General features: G+C 39.6%; 1 protein-coding gene across 1 annotated transcript in view; it reads right to left on the reverse strand.

The window, feature by feature from the left end:
* The window catches only part of LOC103177495, a 54633-nt gene that overhangs the window by 25225 nt on the left and 7822 nt on the right, over positions 1-21586 (reverse strand). The window contains exons 2-6 of the mRNA XM_042334368.1: positions 14071-14232; positions 11550-11800; positions 5827-5916; positions 4386-4460; positions 3113-3214 (exon numbers count right to left, since the gene is read on the reverse strand). Of these exons, the coding sequence (XP_042190302.1) occupies positions 3113-3214; positions 4386-4460; positions 5827-5916; positions 11550-11800; positions 14071-14232 (680 nt within the window). The remainder of the gene's footprint in view (positions 1-3112; positions 3215-4385; positions 4461-5826; positions 5917-11549; positions 11801-14070; positions 14233-21586) is intronic.

Here is a 21586-nt window from a genome sequence, read left to right on the forward strand (position 1 = left end):
TTCTTAAACTATTGCAGAATTAGGCAGTTATTTTCCTTGGTTTGTTGTGGTTTTGTTACCTCTGTTTCCCTGAATGTTTATTGTGGGTCAGACCCCCCCACACATTCCCTCAATGTATTTGTTAATGTGTTTTCCTGTCACTTGCGGGCTCACTTACTCTGTAATCCGGAAAACAGTTCAGAAAGGGGACTAATTTCTACTAAACACCTGTTTCGCATTTGATTTCAACCTCTGCTGAAAAGGAAAGAATTAGACTCATGAAATTCACTCACAATTTGCTTCTTCGGTTTCACTTATTTTGTAAATTCAAAAAGAGCTAAGAAAAGCTGGACACACCGACAAATAAAACATTACTGGCTGGGAGGTAGCACAATGCATTGAGGGATCAATGGGTGGTAGCACTCTTGCCTTTGAGTCAGATGGTTGTAGGGTCAAGCCCCACGTCGCCACTTTGAACTCATAGTCTAGACTGACACTTAAATACAGTGCTGGGGGAGTGCTGCATTGTCAAGAGGTGTCATCCTTCAGATGAATCGTTAAACCGATGAATCATTAAAACTGTTCAGGTGGATGTTAAAGATCCTATAAAACTATTTGAAAAGTGAAGGGTGTTTCTCCTGGTGTCCAGGCCAACAATCCTTCAAGTAAAAAAAGGTAAAAATTTCATGGCTGTGTGATAATTGGTTGTCACATTTGCCTGCAAATACGAAGTCACTAGAGTTTACAATAAATCTCGTGAAGAAGAGGTTTCAAACTTCCTGATCATGTATATAGAAGTTAAATGCAAAGATTATTGTTATTATCAATGCCAATAGTAGAGCACATCTTTACAAATAACCTACATCAGTGAATTCCTGATCTCCCCAATATTGACACACCGAGTTCAGGTATTTCTTTACAGAGCGATAATCATTCACAGGCACTTTCACCACTCCTGGCAGAAGGCTTAGAGTGAAGACCTTGGAGCAGGCCTCAACAGTCATTTACAGTTGGTGTGTTGCCCAGGGAAGCAGAGTGAGTAGAAAAGCAGGAGTCTATACTTTGAATTAAAAATGATCAAGCACAAAATCTCTTCCTCAGTGACATTCATAATTCATATCTAGCTGACATAGAGAGTCAAAATGAATAAGAACACAAGATTGTTTTCGATGAAGAAGGCTTTTCAGTCCTTTTGATCTTATCCTTCCAGAAAACACAACCTACCGTCCTCCTACTACAGCATAAAGCTTGTTTTTAAATGAGTCTAGGTTCCTAGTCTCAATTAGGTCTCCTGGTAACCTGTTCCAGTTTTTAATTACCCTCTGAGTAAATAGATATTTCTCGATGTCTGTCATGAAATTGCTCTTTGCAATTCTAAAGCTCTCTTGTTCTGCTGTCTTGTTCTAAGTTTACTTTCTCAATCCTAAAGAAGATCTTATATATCTCTACAAGGTCTCCTCTGAGGCATCTCCTTTCAACACTGAAGAGTCCTGGCCTATCTAATCAGTGGAGTCCTGTAGTTTAGTGGTTAGACACTTGCCTCGCAAGCGGGAGGACCTAGGTTCGATTCCTGGGCAGGGCGAAACTTTGGGCAAGTTTCCTTACTCCACACACCTCTGTTTACCTAGCAGAAAGTAGGAACCTGGTTGTTGGTCGATTGGCGGATCACTTTTCCAGGGCTAATGATCCTTTAAAAAATAATAATAATTGGCGGCATTGCTGTGCGCATTTGGCTGCCGTGTTTCACCCCAAAATATACAATCAATTCACTTTACAGTATATTCTGTAAAGTGCTTTGAGACATCACAAGACATGATAAGGCGCTATATCAAATGCAAGCATTATTATTATTATTATAAAATCAGAATACTGAACTAACATTATTATTATTATTATAAGATGGGCCAATAGAAACTAGATTTTCTTGCGGAATCCGCTACAAACAAGCTCCTCCGCTACAAACAATCTCTTCCGCTACAAACCTGTACAAACACAGTGAGCTCACGGCCACAGGAGGTTGGTGACCTTGGGTGTTTGGTGGATCTCCAGGCAAATGTAGTGCAGGGTGGAAACGGACCATTCGGCTCTTTGGGCCTGCGCTGATTTGTCATCATCCCTCCCCCCACCCCCCCAACCCCCACCCCCGAAGGGGTCACCCAGTTTCTGTTAATGAAAGCATCAACAATTTTTTTTACAACAATCTAATATATGTTATTTATTCATGTTTAGTTTTTATCAATAAAGTGAAAAAATGTAGGTTGGCAGGAAATGCACCTTTGAATAGTACTTATCAACCCCCCACAATTTCCTGCAAAATTTGTCAAATTTCCACTCAATTTTTGGCAAATATTTTCGCAATTTCCCTTGGAGTCCTGTAGCTCAGTGGTTCGAGCACTCGCCTTGCAAGCGAGACACCTGGGTTTAATTCCAGGCAAGGCGAAACCTTGGGCAAGTTTCCTTACTCCACACAGAGCCTAATAATAATCCCTCCAAAAAACAAAACAATAATAAATTGGTCATTTTCAATCCACAACTGTTTGTGGGACACTGCTGTGCGCAATTGGCTGCCACGTTTTGCCCACAAATATACAGTCAATTCACTTCACAGTGCCTTGGGACGTCCTCCCGACGTGAAAGGCGCTCTATAAATGGAATCTTGTTGTTGTTGTTGTTGTTTACAGTATACTCTGTGAAGCGCTATGAGACGTCTAGAAGACGTGAAAAGCGTTATATCAAATGCAAGGATTATTAGTATTATTATTGCTGCGCTCCTCCGCACTATTTCTTGGTAGCCCCTTATGTAGTACTCTGGGTACAGCCTGACCAGAGCACTATATAGCTGGAGAATGACTTCTGGGGACCTACGCATTACAAATTTGACGTTATAGCTTAGCATTCTGTTTGCTTGTTTGTGAATTGTGTTATTGAATTCATGTGGGAATGTGTTACAACATCTTTTGGAAGTCTAGATACAGTTCGTCATGTGGTTTCCAACGGTCAATTAATGTTTAATCGTAAAACGCAAGTTTGTTAACTTTACTGATGATAATCAAAGAAGCTTGGACTCGGTATCAGAACAGCAGATCAGCAAAAATAAGATACAAAATCTTGAAACCTTCAGACATAAGCTTACTTTCTTAGCAAAGAATTTCATCTTTCCTTGGTGAAGGTCAGACACTTTCTTTTGCATCACTTCCACTTTTTTGTCCAATCTACGGATGGCAGAATACATGATCTGGAAAGATATTGAGAGAGGATCAGAAATTAGATTTTAAAAACATTTGATCCATAGAACCGTGGAAATTTACAGCATGAAAGAAAGCCATTTGGCTCATCGTGTCTGTGCTGGCTCTTCAAAAAAAAACTCCATTCAGTCCCATTTACCTGTCCATTTCAAACGCTTTGAGACGTCTCAAAGACGTGATAAAGTGCTATATTAAATGCAAGGATTATTACTATTTTCCTATACACCTGCTTATGTACTCCTTTTTAGATATCTATCTCATTCTCTCTTGAAAGCTGATATATATTCTGCCCTGACCTGCCACCCTCGGCAGGGCATTCCATATCCTAAATCTCTGTGTAAAATAATTCCTTCTAATCTCCCTATTAACTCTTTTGCCAATTATCGTAAATTCCAAACCAGATGTAAACTGTAGAGAGAGTTATGGCATAGATATGAAAAACAAAATCATCTGAATTTAAAATTAAGCCCTTAGCCTAGGATCAATCCTTGTCTGTGATATTGCTGCTGTATATCACTGAGGTTCTTCCAAAATCATATTTGTGTAATGCTGTAGGGACTCAATCACATTTAATGTTTTTTTTAATATAGTGTCCAGATGAGATGTATGTAAAGTCCTCACAGCATAACCTAGATTAGTCTGCCTGAGAGGACTCTAGTAGGAAGGAGGAAAGCAGCAAGCCATGGTTTGAGATATGCACTGGATCTTAGGAAAATGAATGAGAGAATTAATCAGAATCGTGTGAGAGGGAGAGTTGCAAGCTGTAGCTTGACTTTGCATTCTGAAAGTAAAACTGAATTTGCAAGTGCAATGCTTAATAGACCACAACACGCATTCTAGAAATTTTGAGGAAACACTAGATAAAAGACACTTAAGTACAATTAATCATGCACGACTGGCATTTGTTTTTTCTCATGAATATTTTTGGTCCGCAATTAGTCTATGTGACTTTGATCATAGAAAACGTTCTGAGTTGGAAAGTGATCAACACATTTTAAACTTCCATACAATGATATGATAGACTGTAAGTGTAGTGACTGTCTATTTTGTAGGCGAACGCAACGTTCAGTCAAAACGCCCCTTACAATAATTTGACACAGAAACTAGGTTTGATTGCAAAAGGCATGATACTGTTTGAAGCAAGCTGAATATTATTCTTACTTGACAATAGTTGAGAATTTCCATCAATGAGGATTGCTGCCCACCATTTTCAGAGCTGTCTGATATCTCACTGGCCTGAATAAACAAAAAAGAAAATACACTTACTTCTTCAGAAAAGGCTTGAATCGAGAAAAGGGACATTATTTGTGATACCCAACAATCTAGCTGAATTCCTTCCTACAAATAATTTAAATTTTCAAGGACTTCTCCTCCCACATACAACCCCCCCATCCCCTTACTCCCCCACACACAGACATACACCTCTCCTGGGCTTTTAATTTTCTGAGGGAGATGAATAACAAAACTAGTTCCAACAAGACAAAAATCTGCAAACTTTATCCCTGTTCTAAAAAGATCATTGTGTGAAAACCCTAGGCTATTAATTAACATGCTGCATTCCACAGATGACATTCCCATCTTATCAACAGACTGGAATCATAGTGTTCCATAAGAGTATCCAAAAATATATTTATCAACATAAAGCCTTCAATCCCCTTCTTGACCAGATGTCTGCAAGGCTCCTACTTAAAACAATTCAGTAACTACAGTGGTGGGACTCAATTCCATTTGTGAGACTTTTCATTCTTTTGACATCTAGTCTCCTGTGAGCCTTGTGATTTTTCAGCCTAAACACGTCAGTATAGCTCAACAGATTTGTGTTACGATATCCATCCCCCAATCCATGAATTTTATTGGGGGTTTGGATTATTCTTATTCCTCTTTTTACCCTTTTAAATGATCTTGTAAAAAAAAACTATTTTTCTTCCACTGTTTTACTTTCTTACCCTGTATTCCAAATTATTTTTTATTGATCCTCTAAATTACTCTTTTACAGTTTTTAACATGTAAATTATCACTTCTGTCCTGAGTCTTATATTTGACCTTATATCAAATCCATTTTTTACAGTCATTACCGGAAGCCAAGTCCACTTCTGGAATGCCTAATACAGCACTAATATTGTAGCTACACAGGTTTCATGCTTCACATCTAGGGGGTGAGAAATTCCGCTTGCTGCTCAATGTTGCAAATTTTCCCATTAGAACTTCACCCCAGCATCAAGGTTACGACATTTAATGGCAAGAAGAATTTACCCTGTTTGCGTTAAGAAACGGTCACTTGTTTCTTGTATGAAATTATGCTCGTGGCACTTCGTCTCAGTTCTCTTTGATCTGTCCATTTTATCCCCTTCCCAATATCTCCTCCTCTGGGGTTGTCACATGACACAATTTCATTAACTCATCAAAGGTCACGAGAGATTCAAACAAGAAAGGCCCTTTAGCCCAATTTACCTCTTCCTTAAAGCAATCCCACCACCCCCCCCAATCTGTTTTTCTTAAAAAGGAGTCCAAAGACTTGGCCTCAACCACCCATCCTGGTAACCTGGTCCTGGTAACAATGATTTGAACCTTAGATTTGCTTCCTGTAACATTCAGTACTTACGTTGTCGGGCAGTGTGTCAGACTTATCATCAGAGTGCTCCTCAGACACTTCATCCTCGCCTGGTAATCTCCTCACAACAGTCGCGCTCATCTAAAAGAAAAAGCAATGCATTGAATTGAAGTAAGCACTGAAGACAGTTCACCCATTCATGTTTCTATCCAGCCATCAGAATAGAATTTTTTGGAACAGTTCAAGCTCTGTACTATATTTACGTAAATCTATGTGGTAAAAGAAGTACCAGAGGCTTTTGTCAAAGAAGAAATGTTTGCACCGATAACAGTGCTTGCTTGCTTTGTTTGTAAAGAGATATTTACCAAGTATAATTTCTGAAGGTGCTCTGAGTTTTCCTTTATCTTTCTCTTTAATAATCAAATAGCCGATCGAACAGGAGTGTCTAAGTTGTGTATTTCTAGCAAGAACATGCTTATGCAAACTGGAATGAAACAAGGCCATGAAAAGGTCAGAAGGTTATTGATGAACACTGATGGGACAACTTATGGTTTGCAACTGAACTACTTAACTTTCAATAGAATGTCTTCCCGTTAACAGAGGAGCTGGTGTTCAGGCAAATTTTGCATAAACTGCTTGAGATCACATGATGTGTATATTGACGTTATTCAATGTCAAATCCATTGTAGGAAGAAGCAGCAATGAATTACAAAACCAGGCTATTAGTTGCAGGAAACATGAAACCAATAATTGTTTATTGATGTGTAGTCAACCTTTTTGAGGTTTAATTCCACTGAGGAATATATCATATTTTTCTTGACTTGACCCCCTTGCACAATGTTCAACATGTTCCATAACCCCTGCTATTGGATTATTATGTCTTGAAAAGTTAAGATCACACAGAATTTTGGAAAATTCTTAAATTCAGTCTTAATTTGGAAGTTGTTCCTTTTTAGGAATTGAAGAAAGACAGCTTCCAAATTAACACTAGAGTTTAAGAATTTTCAATAATTCTACACCAATACCAATAATTGGTCTTACAGACAAAGACCGGGTGGAATTTTAGGCCTTAAGTGTTTCATGTTACATTGCATTTTACTGCAATGCAAATATAGGGGACTAATCTACAGCCCATATTTATATTACAGAGCAACCTGAAGAGAAGCCAGAGCCTATAACGAGAAGAGCTGTCATTTGTTTTGTATTAGGTTTCTGGCAGGGTACGGCCCTGGTTACTCTGCTGAACAATACTCCCTGGAAATTTCAACCATTTGTAGTACATTCTCAAGTTATTTTGTTAAAATATCCAAATTAACTTATTTGCACTTGAGTCCCCCGAATGGGCTTGCTCGGAGTTTAATTTCCTCCTCACCTTTTCGTTGCAATGAGAAAATGGTTTCAGAATTTTTAATTTGTAACTTGAGTCCGTTTCCTCCCAGTGCCCTTACGAAATCTAGCAGCTGGAAACAGATTTTATTGGGATCATATTTATTTAGTGATCTGAAACACTGCTTCCTACCACTGAGTGAAACAGACATCGGTAAAAGCACCAGCGAACTATTTAAGAATAGAATTCAATCCTTTCATAGCTAGACCTGGTGTCAATTTCTTTCAACATCAAATACTTTTGATGAAAATATCCTCTGAGTGCTGTTTATGTGTTGTAGAAGGGATACACACAGTTGCTCAGGCATCTCTCTTGCTGCCATGTGTAGCGTTTAGGCTAATGTCCACTTACAGTGGGGGGAAAAAGCACAACATTACATTCAGTGTTCCCATGAAACACTTCAACAAACTTCTGTCAGCACCATTTGTCCACAGGATCACTTTGATGCCTTGTGGAGCATATTTTAAAGGATGCTGTGTCGATATAAAGGGTACTGTTTGACAAACCATTTTTATTTACAGAGGCAGAACAGCCAGATGAGGCGAATATTACTTTGGTCACAACCCTGTCATGTGCAAGTAGTGCAATTATGCACGTCAACATGATTTGCATCATCTTATCATAGAAATAGAATTAGACAAACAAATAACAAAAACAAGATTTACCAAACACGTTTTTCCCCTGAAGACAACAGTGCCTCTGTAAATGGTTCATAATCAAAAGTAGAAGACAGAGGGTATTAGGTCCAAAAACTGCCTTCAAAACAATGAAAAAATAGAATTCAACCAGATAAAACAAAAAGATAGATAAGGGCAGTTGAAATAGCCTGTTTGTGGTCATTTTGCTGTTCGTTTAGTCCTTACAGTGAACATGCTGAAACGTTTCTTTTGAATAATTACCAAAAACAAGCATTTTCAACGAGTTGATTAAACACAACCAAGATGCATTAACATACTACTGAATAAAAAAGCCAATTTGCTAATTTCAGCAACAATTTAGTACAGTACACTAAACAGACATGCTAGAAGGCATGTTTAAGCAAAAGTTCAATTAGCTTCCTTATTAGTCATTCATATCGAGCAGATGTAAGGATTATTATCATACATATATACGTGCTCAGTATGAAACTGTCAATGCTTTAATGAAAGGAATGCAATTCTCTCCCATTCTCTAACATGCAATCAGTAATAGGATTTTTAATACAATTCCTGCTTTGTAGGAATTGAGATTCAAATCACATTGAGATTTGAACTCATGGTCCAGGCTGACATTCCAGTGCAGTGCTTGGGAGTAAGGCATTGTTAGAGGTGCTGCTTCTCTGATGAGATGTTAAACCAAGATCCCGTCTATAATAATAATCATTGTATATATATATATATATATTTGATATAGTGCCTTATCACATCTTCGAGATGACTTAAAGAGCTTCACAGAATTTACTATAAAGTGAATTGACTGTAAATTCAGTGTGAATCTGATGCTATTTCAGAAGGTTTTTTCACCAGATTTTACTCCCTGTTTATTTTCTACCATGACCCTATTGCTCTGTCTTACAGTAAATTAATGCTAATGTCTCCAATTTCCTCACACCCACAATGAATTTCTCAGCTTCCTCCTCATCCAGTGTGTCCGACCGTAACAAAAACGTAGACCGGCCTGACTTGGTTTCAATCAGATTCACTTTGAAAAGGATTCAGACCATATTTTCCTTATTTATTGACAAGTTATTCTAACCTTTCACCACCAGCACTATTCTCTCATACCCTTCACTAGAACAGACATTGAGAAAGATCTTTCTTTTTCTATTAAGAAATTCTACATAAAAAGCAGGACACCAAGTTTGAAAAGAATCAAATCAAGAAATAGTGTTTACATGATGTCAAGTTTGGATTTAGAAGTCTGCAGATGAAATTCTGGTCAAGAAAAAAAAAAGGGGGGTACAAAATGCAGTTATTCGATGTAACAATTATCATCGCTGATACTATTCACAATAAGCCTTGATCACAAGGTTCAAAAGCTGCAGCTTTTGGTACTCAAAAGATATCACAAAGATTCAAAATGTTGTATTAAACAAACTGATTTATTAAACAAGGCGGAACATTTCAGGAACACATCATCATCAAAATTATTTGGGCGTGGGGAAACATTTTGTTTTGAGGTCCATCCTGTTGCACCCTGATGGAAGAGAGAAAAATGCCACTTCTCTTGCTTAGCTCTCGACATCTATTCCTTCATGTCTAGTGCCTGCCTCAGAACCAAGCTGGCCAGCGGAAGGGCCCTCTTTCCATGTAGGAGTTGGAAGAGCAAAAGCTCTGAGGAGAGAGTCAGAGATCTGCCTTGCAAAGTCCAACTCCACCACTATTTGCTGTTGGTGCTGCATGTTCTCAACGGCCACCCGTTCCAGCAAGGCTCGGTGAAGGCCAAGTTCTTCCAGATGTCAGACATTACTATCTGTACTTAGTGCAGCTGCCTGATCACTGGCTCAGGGCCCAAGACAGCTCCATTTGCATAAGGTGGTGGATTCTGAAAGGGAGCAAGACTGATTTCCTTTCCCCTCAGTATGTGCCTGGAAGCTCACAGGTATAGCAGTGAGTACACTCCAGGCTCTGTTATGGTCCTGAGAAGAAAAATAAGTATTAATACAGTTATTCATCAACCCTTGATTCTGCTATATGTATGGTCGTCATGGTAACATCCTTATATCTCCTGTATTTCAATTGAACCCAAATGTTACTTAAAAGCATAAGTACCACGAGGACAAGATAAAGATGTTATAGGTAATCTTATTTAAGTAACTTTATTTAGTGCCTGAACTGAACAGATGAATAGAAACATTTGCCATGGAAACATATCTGCCACAGTCTGTATTTGTAATTAAATCAGCTCCTTAGGTACATGTCTAAAGTTATGGCAATCTAAATATTTTATGATATGATGAACATGCCCAGCAGGCCTGGGCAATCGGCTGACATAGCACATTGGTGTATCAAAGCCCTGGGTCATGGAGTGGCAGGACTTGGGTTCATTCATATAATCCACTTCTCGCAGAAGTTGATGGTTCCCAATTTCTCTAGGATGTCTGACTGACATTCAACACAAATCATGTTGATTTCCTTCTGAGTAGGAGTACCAGAGGTCTACGAGCGAGCGACCTACCTGCCTGCCCCACCCGCAGTGGATATTAGGCGATGGGAAGAGCAAGTATACATTTTATTGTTTTTACCCACAAAATGGGGGAAGGGAAGGAAGTAGACATAAAATTGGTGATAAAAACTAAAACCCATCACTGTGTTAAAATCAAAATATATCCCACAATTTCATCCAAACTTGACGAAAACTCAAAACTGCAGAACTTTTTTTTCTTTAGTGCTTTCCCTTCTTTTGACAATCAACAGAATTATGGGAACCTAACAACTATTTCTTGTTCTCCCTCGTCCTTTCTCATACACTTAACACCTCGATGGTGTCCTGCACCTAGGGTTTGCCTCAGGTTTCTTAATGAAAACGGTTCAAAATGAAATCAGTAAAAAATAATTAAAACGCTAACATGAATCCCATGGCTAATAATACCCACAAAGAGTGATGCATTAGGTGTGTAAGTACCTGACAACTCCTGTTCCTGCTCTGGGGTTGTTGCCATGGCCCGGTGAAGACTGCTGTCCAGATTGCCCACTAAAGTAGGCACTCTGGGCTGGTTTCCGAGGGTGTTGTCCATTGCCTGCAGCTAATGGGAAGGAGGAAGAGCCTCCGACACTTCGGCTAAATCGTTCCTTCTCCTTATGCTATAACTGTTTCATTGTCTTCCACCTTGTGCAGATCTGAGAGAGGGAGCAAGCGGTGGATGTCCTGAGCAGTGATGAAAAATGTGCCATTTGTGCTGCCGGCAGTAGTCCAGCTCCCCCACCACTCCTATCCCCTGTATGTCGGCCAGGAGAGCCTGGGTCTCCTCCTCTGATTACCACTGCTGGCCTGGTTTCTCAGCTATGCTCTGTAAAAAAGATGGAGGGAACTGCTGGTTTCATTTGATTGGCTGATTGCTATTCTGCCGTGTTGGATGTTGCATTTGGATATAACATCACACATCTAGGAGCAAAGTACACTGTTTCAATGGATCGCTGAAACTCTGTGTGGTTGAGGGGAGTTCGGGATCAAAGGTCACAGTCTTCTCAACTTATTTTTTAACGATCTGCCAAAATGAACAATAAAACACCCACAGTCCACAAACTCAGTAACACTGCAGCAGGTACTACAGAGAGCCACATGTTTAACACATAAAGAATGCAATTTCAAAGTAGTTGTACCAACAGGGCATGTACACTGCTTGGAACAGAGAATGAAGAGGTACTTATGCTTATTTTGGTGCATACGGTTTTGTGCAATGATTTACCATTGTGTGAAGCCTCCTCTTCTTTAATCTCACTTCATCATCGCTGACAGGTCTGTCCATCTGGATGTTTGGTTGAGCGAATGTTTCTCCTTTGCCTGTTTGGAATCCGTGCAGTTGGTGAGCAATGATCCCAGCATGCCTTTTGTCAGCTAAAGGTTGCTCCTGGTTACCAGCGCTTTCAGCTTCTACATCAGTTAGATTGATCTCTGCAGCACTGCATTCCCCTGGGTTGTTACTTCCAGTCTTTTTCACTGCAATTGCAAGAAACCTGGTTAACGGTTTCATTATGAAAACAAAACTGCTACATTTTTCACTAGCCTTGAACCCTCTTGATCAGCAAAACAACAACATTTGTAAAACATACAGTATGTCAAAGTGCGCAGCCTTTGCATCAGGCCAACCCCATTCCCTCAAGGCCAGTGATAATTATAACTATTGATTGCTTTTGATGACTTTTTTGCGGTTGATGTGATAATGTCACAAGCCGCATTCCTCACTCTCCCCCTCGCCATAGTAACCCCCCAAATAAAGCTCTCTCTTTAGTGCAATGCATGCACTGATTATGGCTCTGTCATTGAAGATAACGACAGAGGTCAGTACAAGATGCGGAATACATAAGGGCTGAAATACCTTCCTGCTATTCAAGAAATCCTCAGTTGAAGAGCTGCTTTGTGGAGTGCTGATTTAGTGAAGGGGATGTGAAGTGCCTACCCAGTATTGATTTGACAGGCGGAATACGTAGGGCATGTCTTCTAACTAGCTTTGATCTCGATACTGTCTGTCTTCCCACAGACTGATCGGGAACCATCCTCGTTTTTAGAAAAAGTAATATTAAATACAGTTTTCACTGTGGAATTTGTGTCTGCAGCAAAACCTCGGCATGCACCATTCAAATAAAAACCCAGCTCCCAATTAGTCTGCATTGAAAGTAACTGTCCATCAAAAGCTCTACTCAAATGGTACATGAGGGGCAGCAGACACCCAAAACATACTTTCCCTTAGACAGCTGTGATGCAGAGTGTCAGTAAATAAAATAATTCAGTGCTAAAGTCACTGTAACACTGAAGTGCCGAATTTCGAGTTAGAAGACCCCTGTCTTGACGACTGTTACAGTGGATTCTGCTGAGAGAAAATGGGCGAGGAAATATAAGCATTAAACACAAGCTATATGTTGAAAAGAAACACAAGTTAAAACAGCTAAAGAAAGTGATTGTTTTTCAATCTGGCAAGCTTTACTGTTCCTTGTTCAGCTAGGACCACCCTACCTGCTAGGGCTGTGGCTTGCAGGGTTAACAAGAGTTGAGCGGGAAGAGTCCCTGCCCCAGTGACTGGCCTGTCCTTCCAAGTCCTGCCGATAAGCCAGGCTGGTCTGTCATCAGTAGGGCCCTGGAATACTGCAAATCTGCCTGGCTCAGAAATTGGACTACCGAGACTGCCACAGAGGGTGGGCTCGATTCTGACATTCTGTTACCTAGCATATCATCTTGGAACCAGTTCAGCTCCAAAAAGATCCCAGTTACCTCGCTCCAAGGAGGAAAGTCATGAGTTGGTCACTTGACAGAGGGAATGACATTGCCGTGTCTTGTGTGTCTAATTATCACTTTTTCTCATTTGCAGATCCTATTTATTCAGCAAAATCAGTAAAACTGCCTAAATGGATTATTTTGTATGACCATTCAAGATCGGTTCAGTGGGCTTTTCTCTACGGGGGTGAAAAATGTGGTATGGGCTTGTGGCTGTAGATTTCCTCCTCTCAGACAGCAACAGTGCGTGACACACGGAAAACACAGTGCGGCCACTGTCAATTTTTACTTTCACTTTATAAATCTGTGTACTGCTGATATCTAGAGGCCGCACAGCAGTACTGCATAAATTCCCTCATATTTAGTTATTAGTTATTAGTTTCAGGACAGCCAAATTTCCAAAAACAATCACTTGCATTCACCAAGTAATGGTGCAAAGCAAGTTGCACTGCTGAATTGCATTGCTGCAATTCAGCACTTCTGTGTTATAGTAGCTGTAGCACTGAACTATTTTATTTACTGACACTCGGCATGCACTTGCAGAATTCAGTTACCTGATCTAAGCCAATGAGCAGCAGAGGTACTACAATTACAAATGTTTTCCCTCCCTCCCTCCCAACGACCCCCATATGGTGAACATTTTTGACTAAACCGTCCATGAAAATTACCATGGAAAGCAGGACCAGGATGAGTGGAAGGCAGTCAGCTCTTGCCTATCTTATAGTTGAAGAGTGGCATTGGGAGAGGCCTAGAAACAAGTTGGTTGCCTGCGTGCCCTGGGAAAGCTGAATAGGGAGAAAATGATGACTAAAGTGGGAAAGACAACATTGTTTGGCACCACTGTTTGCTTTGTACAATAGAATTCAGGAAAGGAAATGTTCAGAAAAGGGCATTTGTAGATTTGCACTCTAGTGCTAAGTCTGAACGTATAGAGTATTTTGAAAGCTGCAAAGTGAATTCAGTGTGTAAAAAAAAGAACAAGTTGTCAGAGTACTTACGGTACACCAGGGCTGCCAAGCATCTGCTTTGCTCACTGCTCCTTTGTGAAGATGAGGGACTGTCATTGAGGGAGATGAGGCCCTGGGGAACTTTCACATTGCCAATGTCAATAACCTCTGCACCATCAAAGATCAGAGCTTCCGTTTCATCTTCTGTTTTCACTGGAACAGAATTTTTGAATATTCATTTCAGATTTTCGAAGGTAAGCTAATGGGTTAAAGCAAGGTAAGAGTGAAGCTTGATACAGATACAGGATTTGTGACTAGAGTCAAATAAAAAGATTTTAAAAAAAAGATCCAAAACATTTGGGTTCAGACACCTCACCAATTGTGGAAATATGCGAGCATGGTTACTCCAGTTAAGAGTTTGCACCTGTCAGTGAGATCCAAAATGAGTGGGTTGAAGAGCAGCGAACCCTCATCACATCCAATTTCCACTTAACTTGCCCAGAGAGGACTGATGCCACTGACCTGACATTCAGAATTAAACATGACTACTTTGCAGTGTTTACATAACATAACATAACATAACATAACATAACATAACATAACATAACATAACATAACATAACATGTAGGAGCAGGAGTAGGCCATTCGGCCCTTCGAGCCTGCCCTGCCATTTAATCATGGCTGATCTTCTAATCTAACTCCAGCTACTAACCTGACCCTGCCTTATCCCCATATCCCTTAATCCCTTTTGCAATAAGAAATCTATCTATCTCAGTCTTGAATATGTTCAAGGACTGAGCGTCAACAGCCCTTTGGGGTAGTGAGTTCCATACATTCACCACCCTTTGAGTGAAGAAGTTCTTCCTCAACTCAGTGCAAAAGGGCTGGCCTCTGATTTTAAGGTTGTGACCCCTGGTTTTAGTTTCTCCAACCAGGGGAAACAATCTCCCACTATCTACTCTATCATGCCCTTTGATGATCTTATAGGTTTCTATAAGATCCCCTCTAATTCTTTTATATTCTGGGGAATATAAGCCCAAATTGGTCATCCTATCCTCGTAACTCATCCCCTTCATCCCTGGTACTAACCTAGTAAATCTACGCTGTACCCCCTCCAAGCAAGTACATCTTTCCTTAAATAAGGAGACCAAAACTACACACAGTATTCCAGGTGTGGTCTCACCAGGGCCCTATACAGTTGCAGCAAGACTTCCCTACTCTTATAATCTAATCCTTTCATAATGAATGCTAACATACCGTTCGCCTTCCTAATTGTTTGCTGCACCTGCAGACTAACTTTCTGTGATTGGTGTACAAGGACACCCAAGTCCCTCTGGACGCTAACACATTCCAATCTCTCCCCTTCTAAAAAATAACCTGCTCTACTGTTTTTGCTACCTAGGTGGATGACTTTGCACTTCCCTACATTATACTTCATACTTACGTTTGTGCAATCCCAGACTCTGCTTTTACCTATTTTTGGAATGCCCAGGCTGTAACACAGAATTAAACTCATAAAACAGTGACATTTACGAGGGCTTTTTTATTCACAAGGGCTATTATTATTAATATCATATTATAATATTATATTAATTGTTGGTCCATGATTGGATGTCAGTTCTCAACTATTGCCAATTCAAGAAATGTGGGGAAAGAGCTGGAAAGAGGGAATAATGAAATGGTAATTGAGAAAAGCAGAGGTAGGAGTGCACAGACATAATGGTCTCCTTCTGTGCTGAAAATTTCTATGTTGACTCAAAAAAAGCTAAACCAGTAATTCATGAACCGGCATTCCAATGCTTTGGGCCAAAGCCCTTTTTCCCTATATGTCTTTAAGATAATAATTTCAGAGAAATTGTGGCAGAATATACTCATTTCTGAGAGTGGTCTCTCACTCTATGGTCTACTGGTTAGGTCCGGATTTATGAAGTGTTTAAATTCTTCACAAATATCACCTCTCTCCTCTACCCGATTTGCTTATGCCCCACTACACCAACTGCTGCCTCCGCTCGGCTGGCTCCTGTTTGTTCCTAATCCCCTCCGCTCCACTATCGGTGGCCGTTCTTTCAGCCACTACTCCCTAAAACTCTGGAACTCTCTCCCTCAATACCTCCCCACTTTCAAATCCCGCCTAAAGACCTTCCTTTTTGATCGTGTTTACAGTCACCTCCCACCTCCCTCTCTCCCTGGCTTGGTGTCAGAGTCCGCCATTGTCAAGCAATCTGGGACACTAAATAAATGTAAGTTGTTGTTGTTGTTGTTAACCCCCGGCTTACCAGACTCTGGGTATCTGAAATTCAAACCTAGCTGGATCGGGCCCAAAATCAAAAATTTAAAACATTTCCATGGACCAAAAATTTCTGCATGCCGCAAATATAGTAATCATATGTCACCTGATAGAATAAACTCTAGTGAACAGTACTGCTATAGACTCCCATCAGCGTAATTTTCCTAGTGTGTAGCAACACTGCACTGAGCAGCCTCACCATTCTTGCTGGGCTTCAAAGTGGCCAGCGTTAGCGATTTTGACTCAGATTGTTTGAATCCCGTGAGCAGAAGAGAGCTTATTCTCTAAAAAATATACAGTCAATTCACTTTACACTATTTCCTGTGAAGCGCTTTGAGACGTCTCAATGCTGTGATAAGGTGCTATATCAAATGCAAGGAATATTATTATTATTATTTTATCTCTCCCCCCCCACCACCATTAGTCCGGCTAGCAAGGGTTTCAGTGTATATTAGATTTTCGTGCATATGCTTTCTATAACTGGAGTCCTGTAGCTCAGTGGTTAGAGCACTTGTCTTGCAAGCGAAACACCTGGGTTCAATTCCAGGCAGGGCGAAATCTTGGGCAAGTTTCCTTACTCCACACGCCTAATAATAATCCCTCCAAAACAAAACAATAATAAATTGGTCATTTTCAATCCATGACTGTTTGTGGGACATTGCTGTGTGCAATTGGCTGCCGCGTTCGCCCACAAATGTACAGTCAATTCACTTTACAGTATATTTATTCTGTGAAGCCCTTTGGGACGTCTAGAAGACGTGAAAAGCGCTATATCAAATGCAAGGATTATTATTATTATTATTATAACATGGATTGGTTTGCCCACGTGTCAAATAAGACCTAAATGAAAGGAGTACTATATTTAAAATGGATTTAGATAAACATTTAAAGGGCAATAATATAATAGGGTATGTGGAGAGAACAGGGATTTGGGATTAATTTGTTTCAGTGGATAAACTACCACCAATTTGATGGGCCAAATGGCCTCTTTCTACAATGTCATTTTGATCATTTACGTATTAACCTTGAGAGACTGTTCAACCACAGAAAGCATCATAGCCAAGCTTGATCCTGTCCTCATCTGACATTCATCTTATAGAGAGGCCTATTAGATACAGGAACAATAGCTGATTTTCCCCATTCACACTGAGGCTAATTGTAATGTGCTTAGTGCTGCCTGGTTAGTATCAGCTGATGTGATAAGGCGCTATATCAAATAGAAGGGTTATTTTTATTAGTTCAGCACAGGCTTGGGATCAAACCCGAAGCCTTCTGATATGTATAGCATTGCCTTTACTCTAAGCCATTGGAAAAATGAGAATTTAAAGTTTAGATTAAATGTGGTTACAATTATGATCTAAATGCTGACATTTTCATCAGGATGACATTTTGTCAACCTGAAATACATGTATTTACACAGGAATGACAGAATCACTGTTATTGGCAAATGAACCAGATACAGTTCTGTTTGAACTGTCTATTTCACAGTGATAATTAAAAAAGTGCACAGTGCTCTTTTTCAGATGTTGCTGTACACTCACCTCTCTCTGAGTGTGTAAATAGCCTGTGATGGTCAGTCAGCATAGGCTCCAATGGCTATAATCATGCATTTTGGCTCATAGCACAACCAAAGAAGTCTGTACAGTATCACAAAGCATTATTGGAAGAGTAATTTGAAATACAGTACCCCAGGGCAATTGTTTTTAAAGGGCTGTCTTAGAGGTTCATGCACTGGACAAAGTAATTAAACTAAGCTGGATTTGGTTTGAAAGGTAATCAGTATTATCTGTTGGCAGGATTCAAAGTAAAATCATAGTCCTTTTTAGAAAATCAAGCATAGGGAGTTATATTTTCTGCTATTAATTTTCCTCAAAGGCTCAGCATGTTAAGTGCTTTTCTCATAGCAAATGCAGCTCTTTAAGCAGACTTTGACCCCAGAATCTTTTATGCTCCATGAGAGAGGCATAAAGCAACTACATCATGACTGTAGCACACTTTAGAGTCAGTTCATGTTTATCTTGTGTATCACATAAGAATCACAAGTTGATGGGGTCTGGCTTAGTGTGCATAGTGACCTAATGGGTTACACAGTGAGCTGATAACTGATCACAGTAAAACAGTCAGCTCAATTTGAAACCATTTCACTCCAGGGAGTACTTCTAGAGTACACTGAAATGCCACAATACTGAAGGATAAAAGTACTGTAGCGGAAAGTACGTAACCTCTCAATGTTTCCCCAGATAATTTTCTTCAATAGACCAATACAAAAGACCAACACTTCCATACAGATTTTATAATTCGGCTACAAAATACACAGTCGCTACATTTTACAGTATATCCTATGAAGCTCTTCGAGATGTCCTCAGTATGCTTATCAAATGGAAAGATTTTCGGAATTATTATTAATAATAATAAAATAGATTGTATATTTATCATTTGGAAATTTTCCATTATGTAATGAAAATGTTATTGTTGTGCAGTATAAATGATAGTTCCAAAATTATACAGTTGCAGTATATATGGTATGCTAAAGTATTATGTTATCACTGTTGTCCCTGAAAAGAATGGGATTTGTACGATAAACCTTAATGACCATATTGGCCATATAGTGTTACATGAAAGTCTCTATTTTCTGTTTCTCTCTTCCCACTCTGGACTGGTTCTGCCGACATGCTTCACCAAGCAGCTCAATTTACACAAACTTACTTAAAGATCAGGTAAATGAGCATCAATACTAATGAACTTTTAACTAGGATCCAATACTCCATAAAGCCTTTCATGATATTCAACAACAACTAACGATAAATTAGTATGTGAGAGTCGTAAACCATATGTAGAGAGGGAATCACAAGTGCCCTTAACTAAGTAATTAACCAATGTAAAATATTTATTCACTTTCTAATCAATCATAACAACCTTTGCATTAATTAAACATATATCATGTCAAGAATGTATCAAAGGATTTCAATTAATTTTGTCAAGTGTAGTGACTGTGTTATTCACAGCTGACAACTAATCTTTTTCATTCAGTAAACTATGAATAGTTATAAGACGATGAATTACTCCATTTTAGTTCATCTTGTATTAGGTTTACAAAGCACTGGGCACTACCACAACATTGGGCACAGAAAAGTATTTAATATAATTGATATTTATTTTATTGCTGTGTTCTTTAGTTAACCTATTGGTCATGAGTGTAACAAGTTTATTTTAAACATTGAGCTCCTTTAAAGGGCAAGAAAAGTCAATTTCATAATGGTTCTATGCACCTCAATGGAAAGTATATAATCAGATGCATGGAGATATTCTGGGATTTATGGCATATTTGCCTTATGTAAACTATATAACTATATTCCCACTTAGACTAAACTTCCACAGCTTTATTGCTATTTGAAGACAGAGTGTTTTATTTCAACACTGATTTTGTCCATAAAAAGGCAATGTTCCAGTTATGGGGAGTGCCAACATGCTTTAGCTGTCTTGATTTATGATTGCTACTGTTCATAGAAACATAACATGAATCTATTTTATATTTTAGCACTTCTACTCTGCTTGTTAGTGCTCATCTGTGATCAGGTCTTATATGTTATGAACCACTTTTGATTTTGTTACCCTTTCTCACTATAAGTTCAACTATGGTAAGCTGGAACCAAAAAAGAATTCATGTATCATCTATAATAATTTTTGTAGGTTTCCTTCAGGTCTCTTTTTAAGCCATTTTCTTATATTTTTTCAATTCGCAATTCCAATTTTGCAAGTCCACAAAATATAGTCAATTCACTTTACAGTATATTCTGTGAAGCGCTTTGAGGTGTCTTGAAAACGTGATAAGGCGCTATATCAAATGCAAAGATTATTATTATTATTTGTCAACATGCAAGTTGTCTTGAAAAGGGTCTAGGTCAAAGGAAACAAACAAAGAGTGTTTAACTTCAGTAGTGATAAGTTCAAAACAAGGGGCAAAGAGAAATTAGGTGTTAGTTCTTAAAACAGGGATCACAAAGATAGGCAAAGGATGATGAAAAGATGGAACTTGCCACTGGAAACTGTGGTTGAAGCAGAAAGCAACAATGTACTTAAAAGAAAATGTAATGCCTAAATGAGGGAGAAGGGAGCAGAGGGATATTTAGGAGACTCTCGTGGAGGATAAACACCTGGTTGAACCGAACGGTCTGTTTCCATACTCTAATGTTCTATGTAATTCTCCTAATCTGAAAACAGCCAGCAGGACAAATGTTAACATGGTCATTGGAGTCAAATTTATAGCGACTCATAAGAAGAAATGTTAATGTAATAATATATAATAAATAATAATAACTCTACAAATCTACCTCTGGGCATGTTAGGGTGAGATTCCCATGAGTTAGTTTGACACATTTCCAGTTATTAGTAGGGTTCTGTATTTGCAACTCCAAGTTTACATAAATAACCAAAACACAAAATACAGCAGATGCTGGAAATTTGAAACAAAAACTGAAGTCGCTGGGAACACTCAGCAAATGCAGCTGAAATATCTTCCTTTTTCCTCGACCAAGGATTCCCATCCACTGTGGTAGAACAGGTCCGCCCTATTTACCGCACCTCTGCCCTCACCCCTTCTCCCTCTTCCCAGAATCGTGATAGGATCCCCCTAGTCCTCACCTTCCACCCGACCAGCCTCAACATCCAACAAATAATTCTTCGTCATTTCTGGCACCTCCAGCGTGATCCAACCACTAAACATATCTTTCCCTCCCCTCTCGGCATTCAAAAGGGACAATTCCCTTCGTGACTCCCTGGTTCATTCCTCCATCACAACCAACAGTTGCTCTCTTCCCCACGGCACCTTCCCACGCCAGCACAGGAGATGCAATACCTGCACTTTCACCTCCTCCCATGCCACTATCGTGGGCCCCAAACACAATTTTCAAGAGAGACAGCGATTTACCTGTGCTACCACCAATATAATTTGCTGCATTCGCTGCTCACGATGTGGTCTCCTGCGAAACACAGATTGGGTGACCGATTTGCTGAACACCTCTGTTCTGTCCCCAAGCACAACCCTGAGCTTCCGGTTTCTTGCCACTTCAACTCTCCTTCCTACTCTCACTCTGACCTCTCCATCCACGGTCTCCTACGCTGTTCCATTGAGCCACAGCGCAAGCTCGAGGAACAGCACCTCATTTATCTGCTAGGCACCTTACAGCCCTCTGGCCTCAATATTGATCTCAACAATTTCAGACCATAACAGCTCACCTTCCCCCTCCCCCTCTTCCATGACTATTACCATATCATCTAGG

Source organism: Callorhinchus milii, unplaced genomic scaffold (genome assembly GCF_018977255.1).
Source record: "Callorhinchus milii isolate IMCB2004 unplaced genomic scaffold, IMCB_Cmil_1.0 Scaffold4, whole genome shotgun sequence".
In the NCBI taxonomy this organism is placed as follows: Eukaryota; Metazoa; Chordata; class Chondrichthyes; order Chimaeriformes; family Callorhinchidae; genus Callorhinchus; species Callorhinchus milii.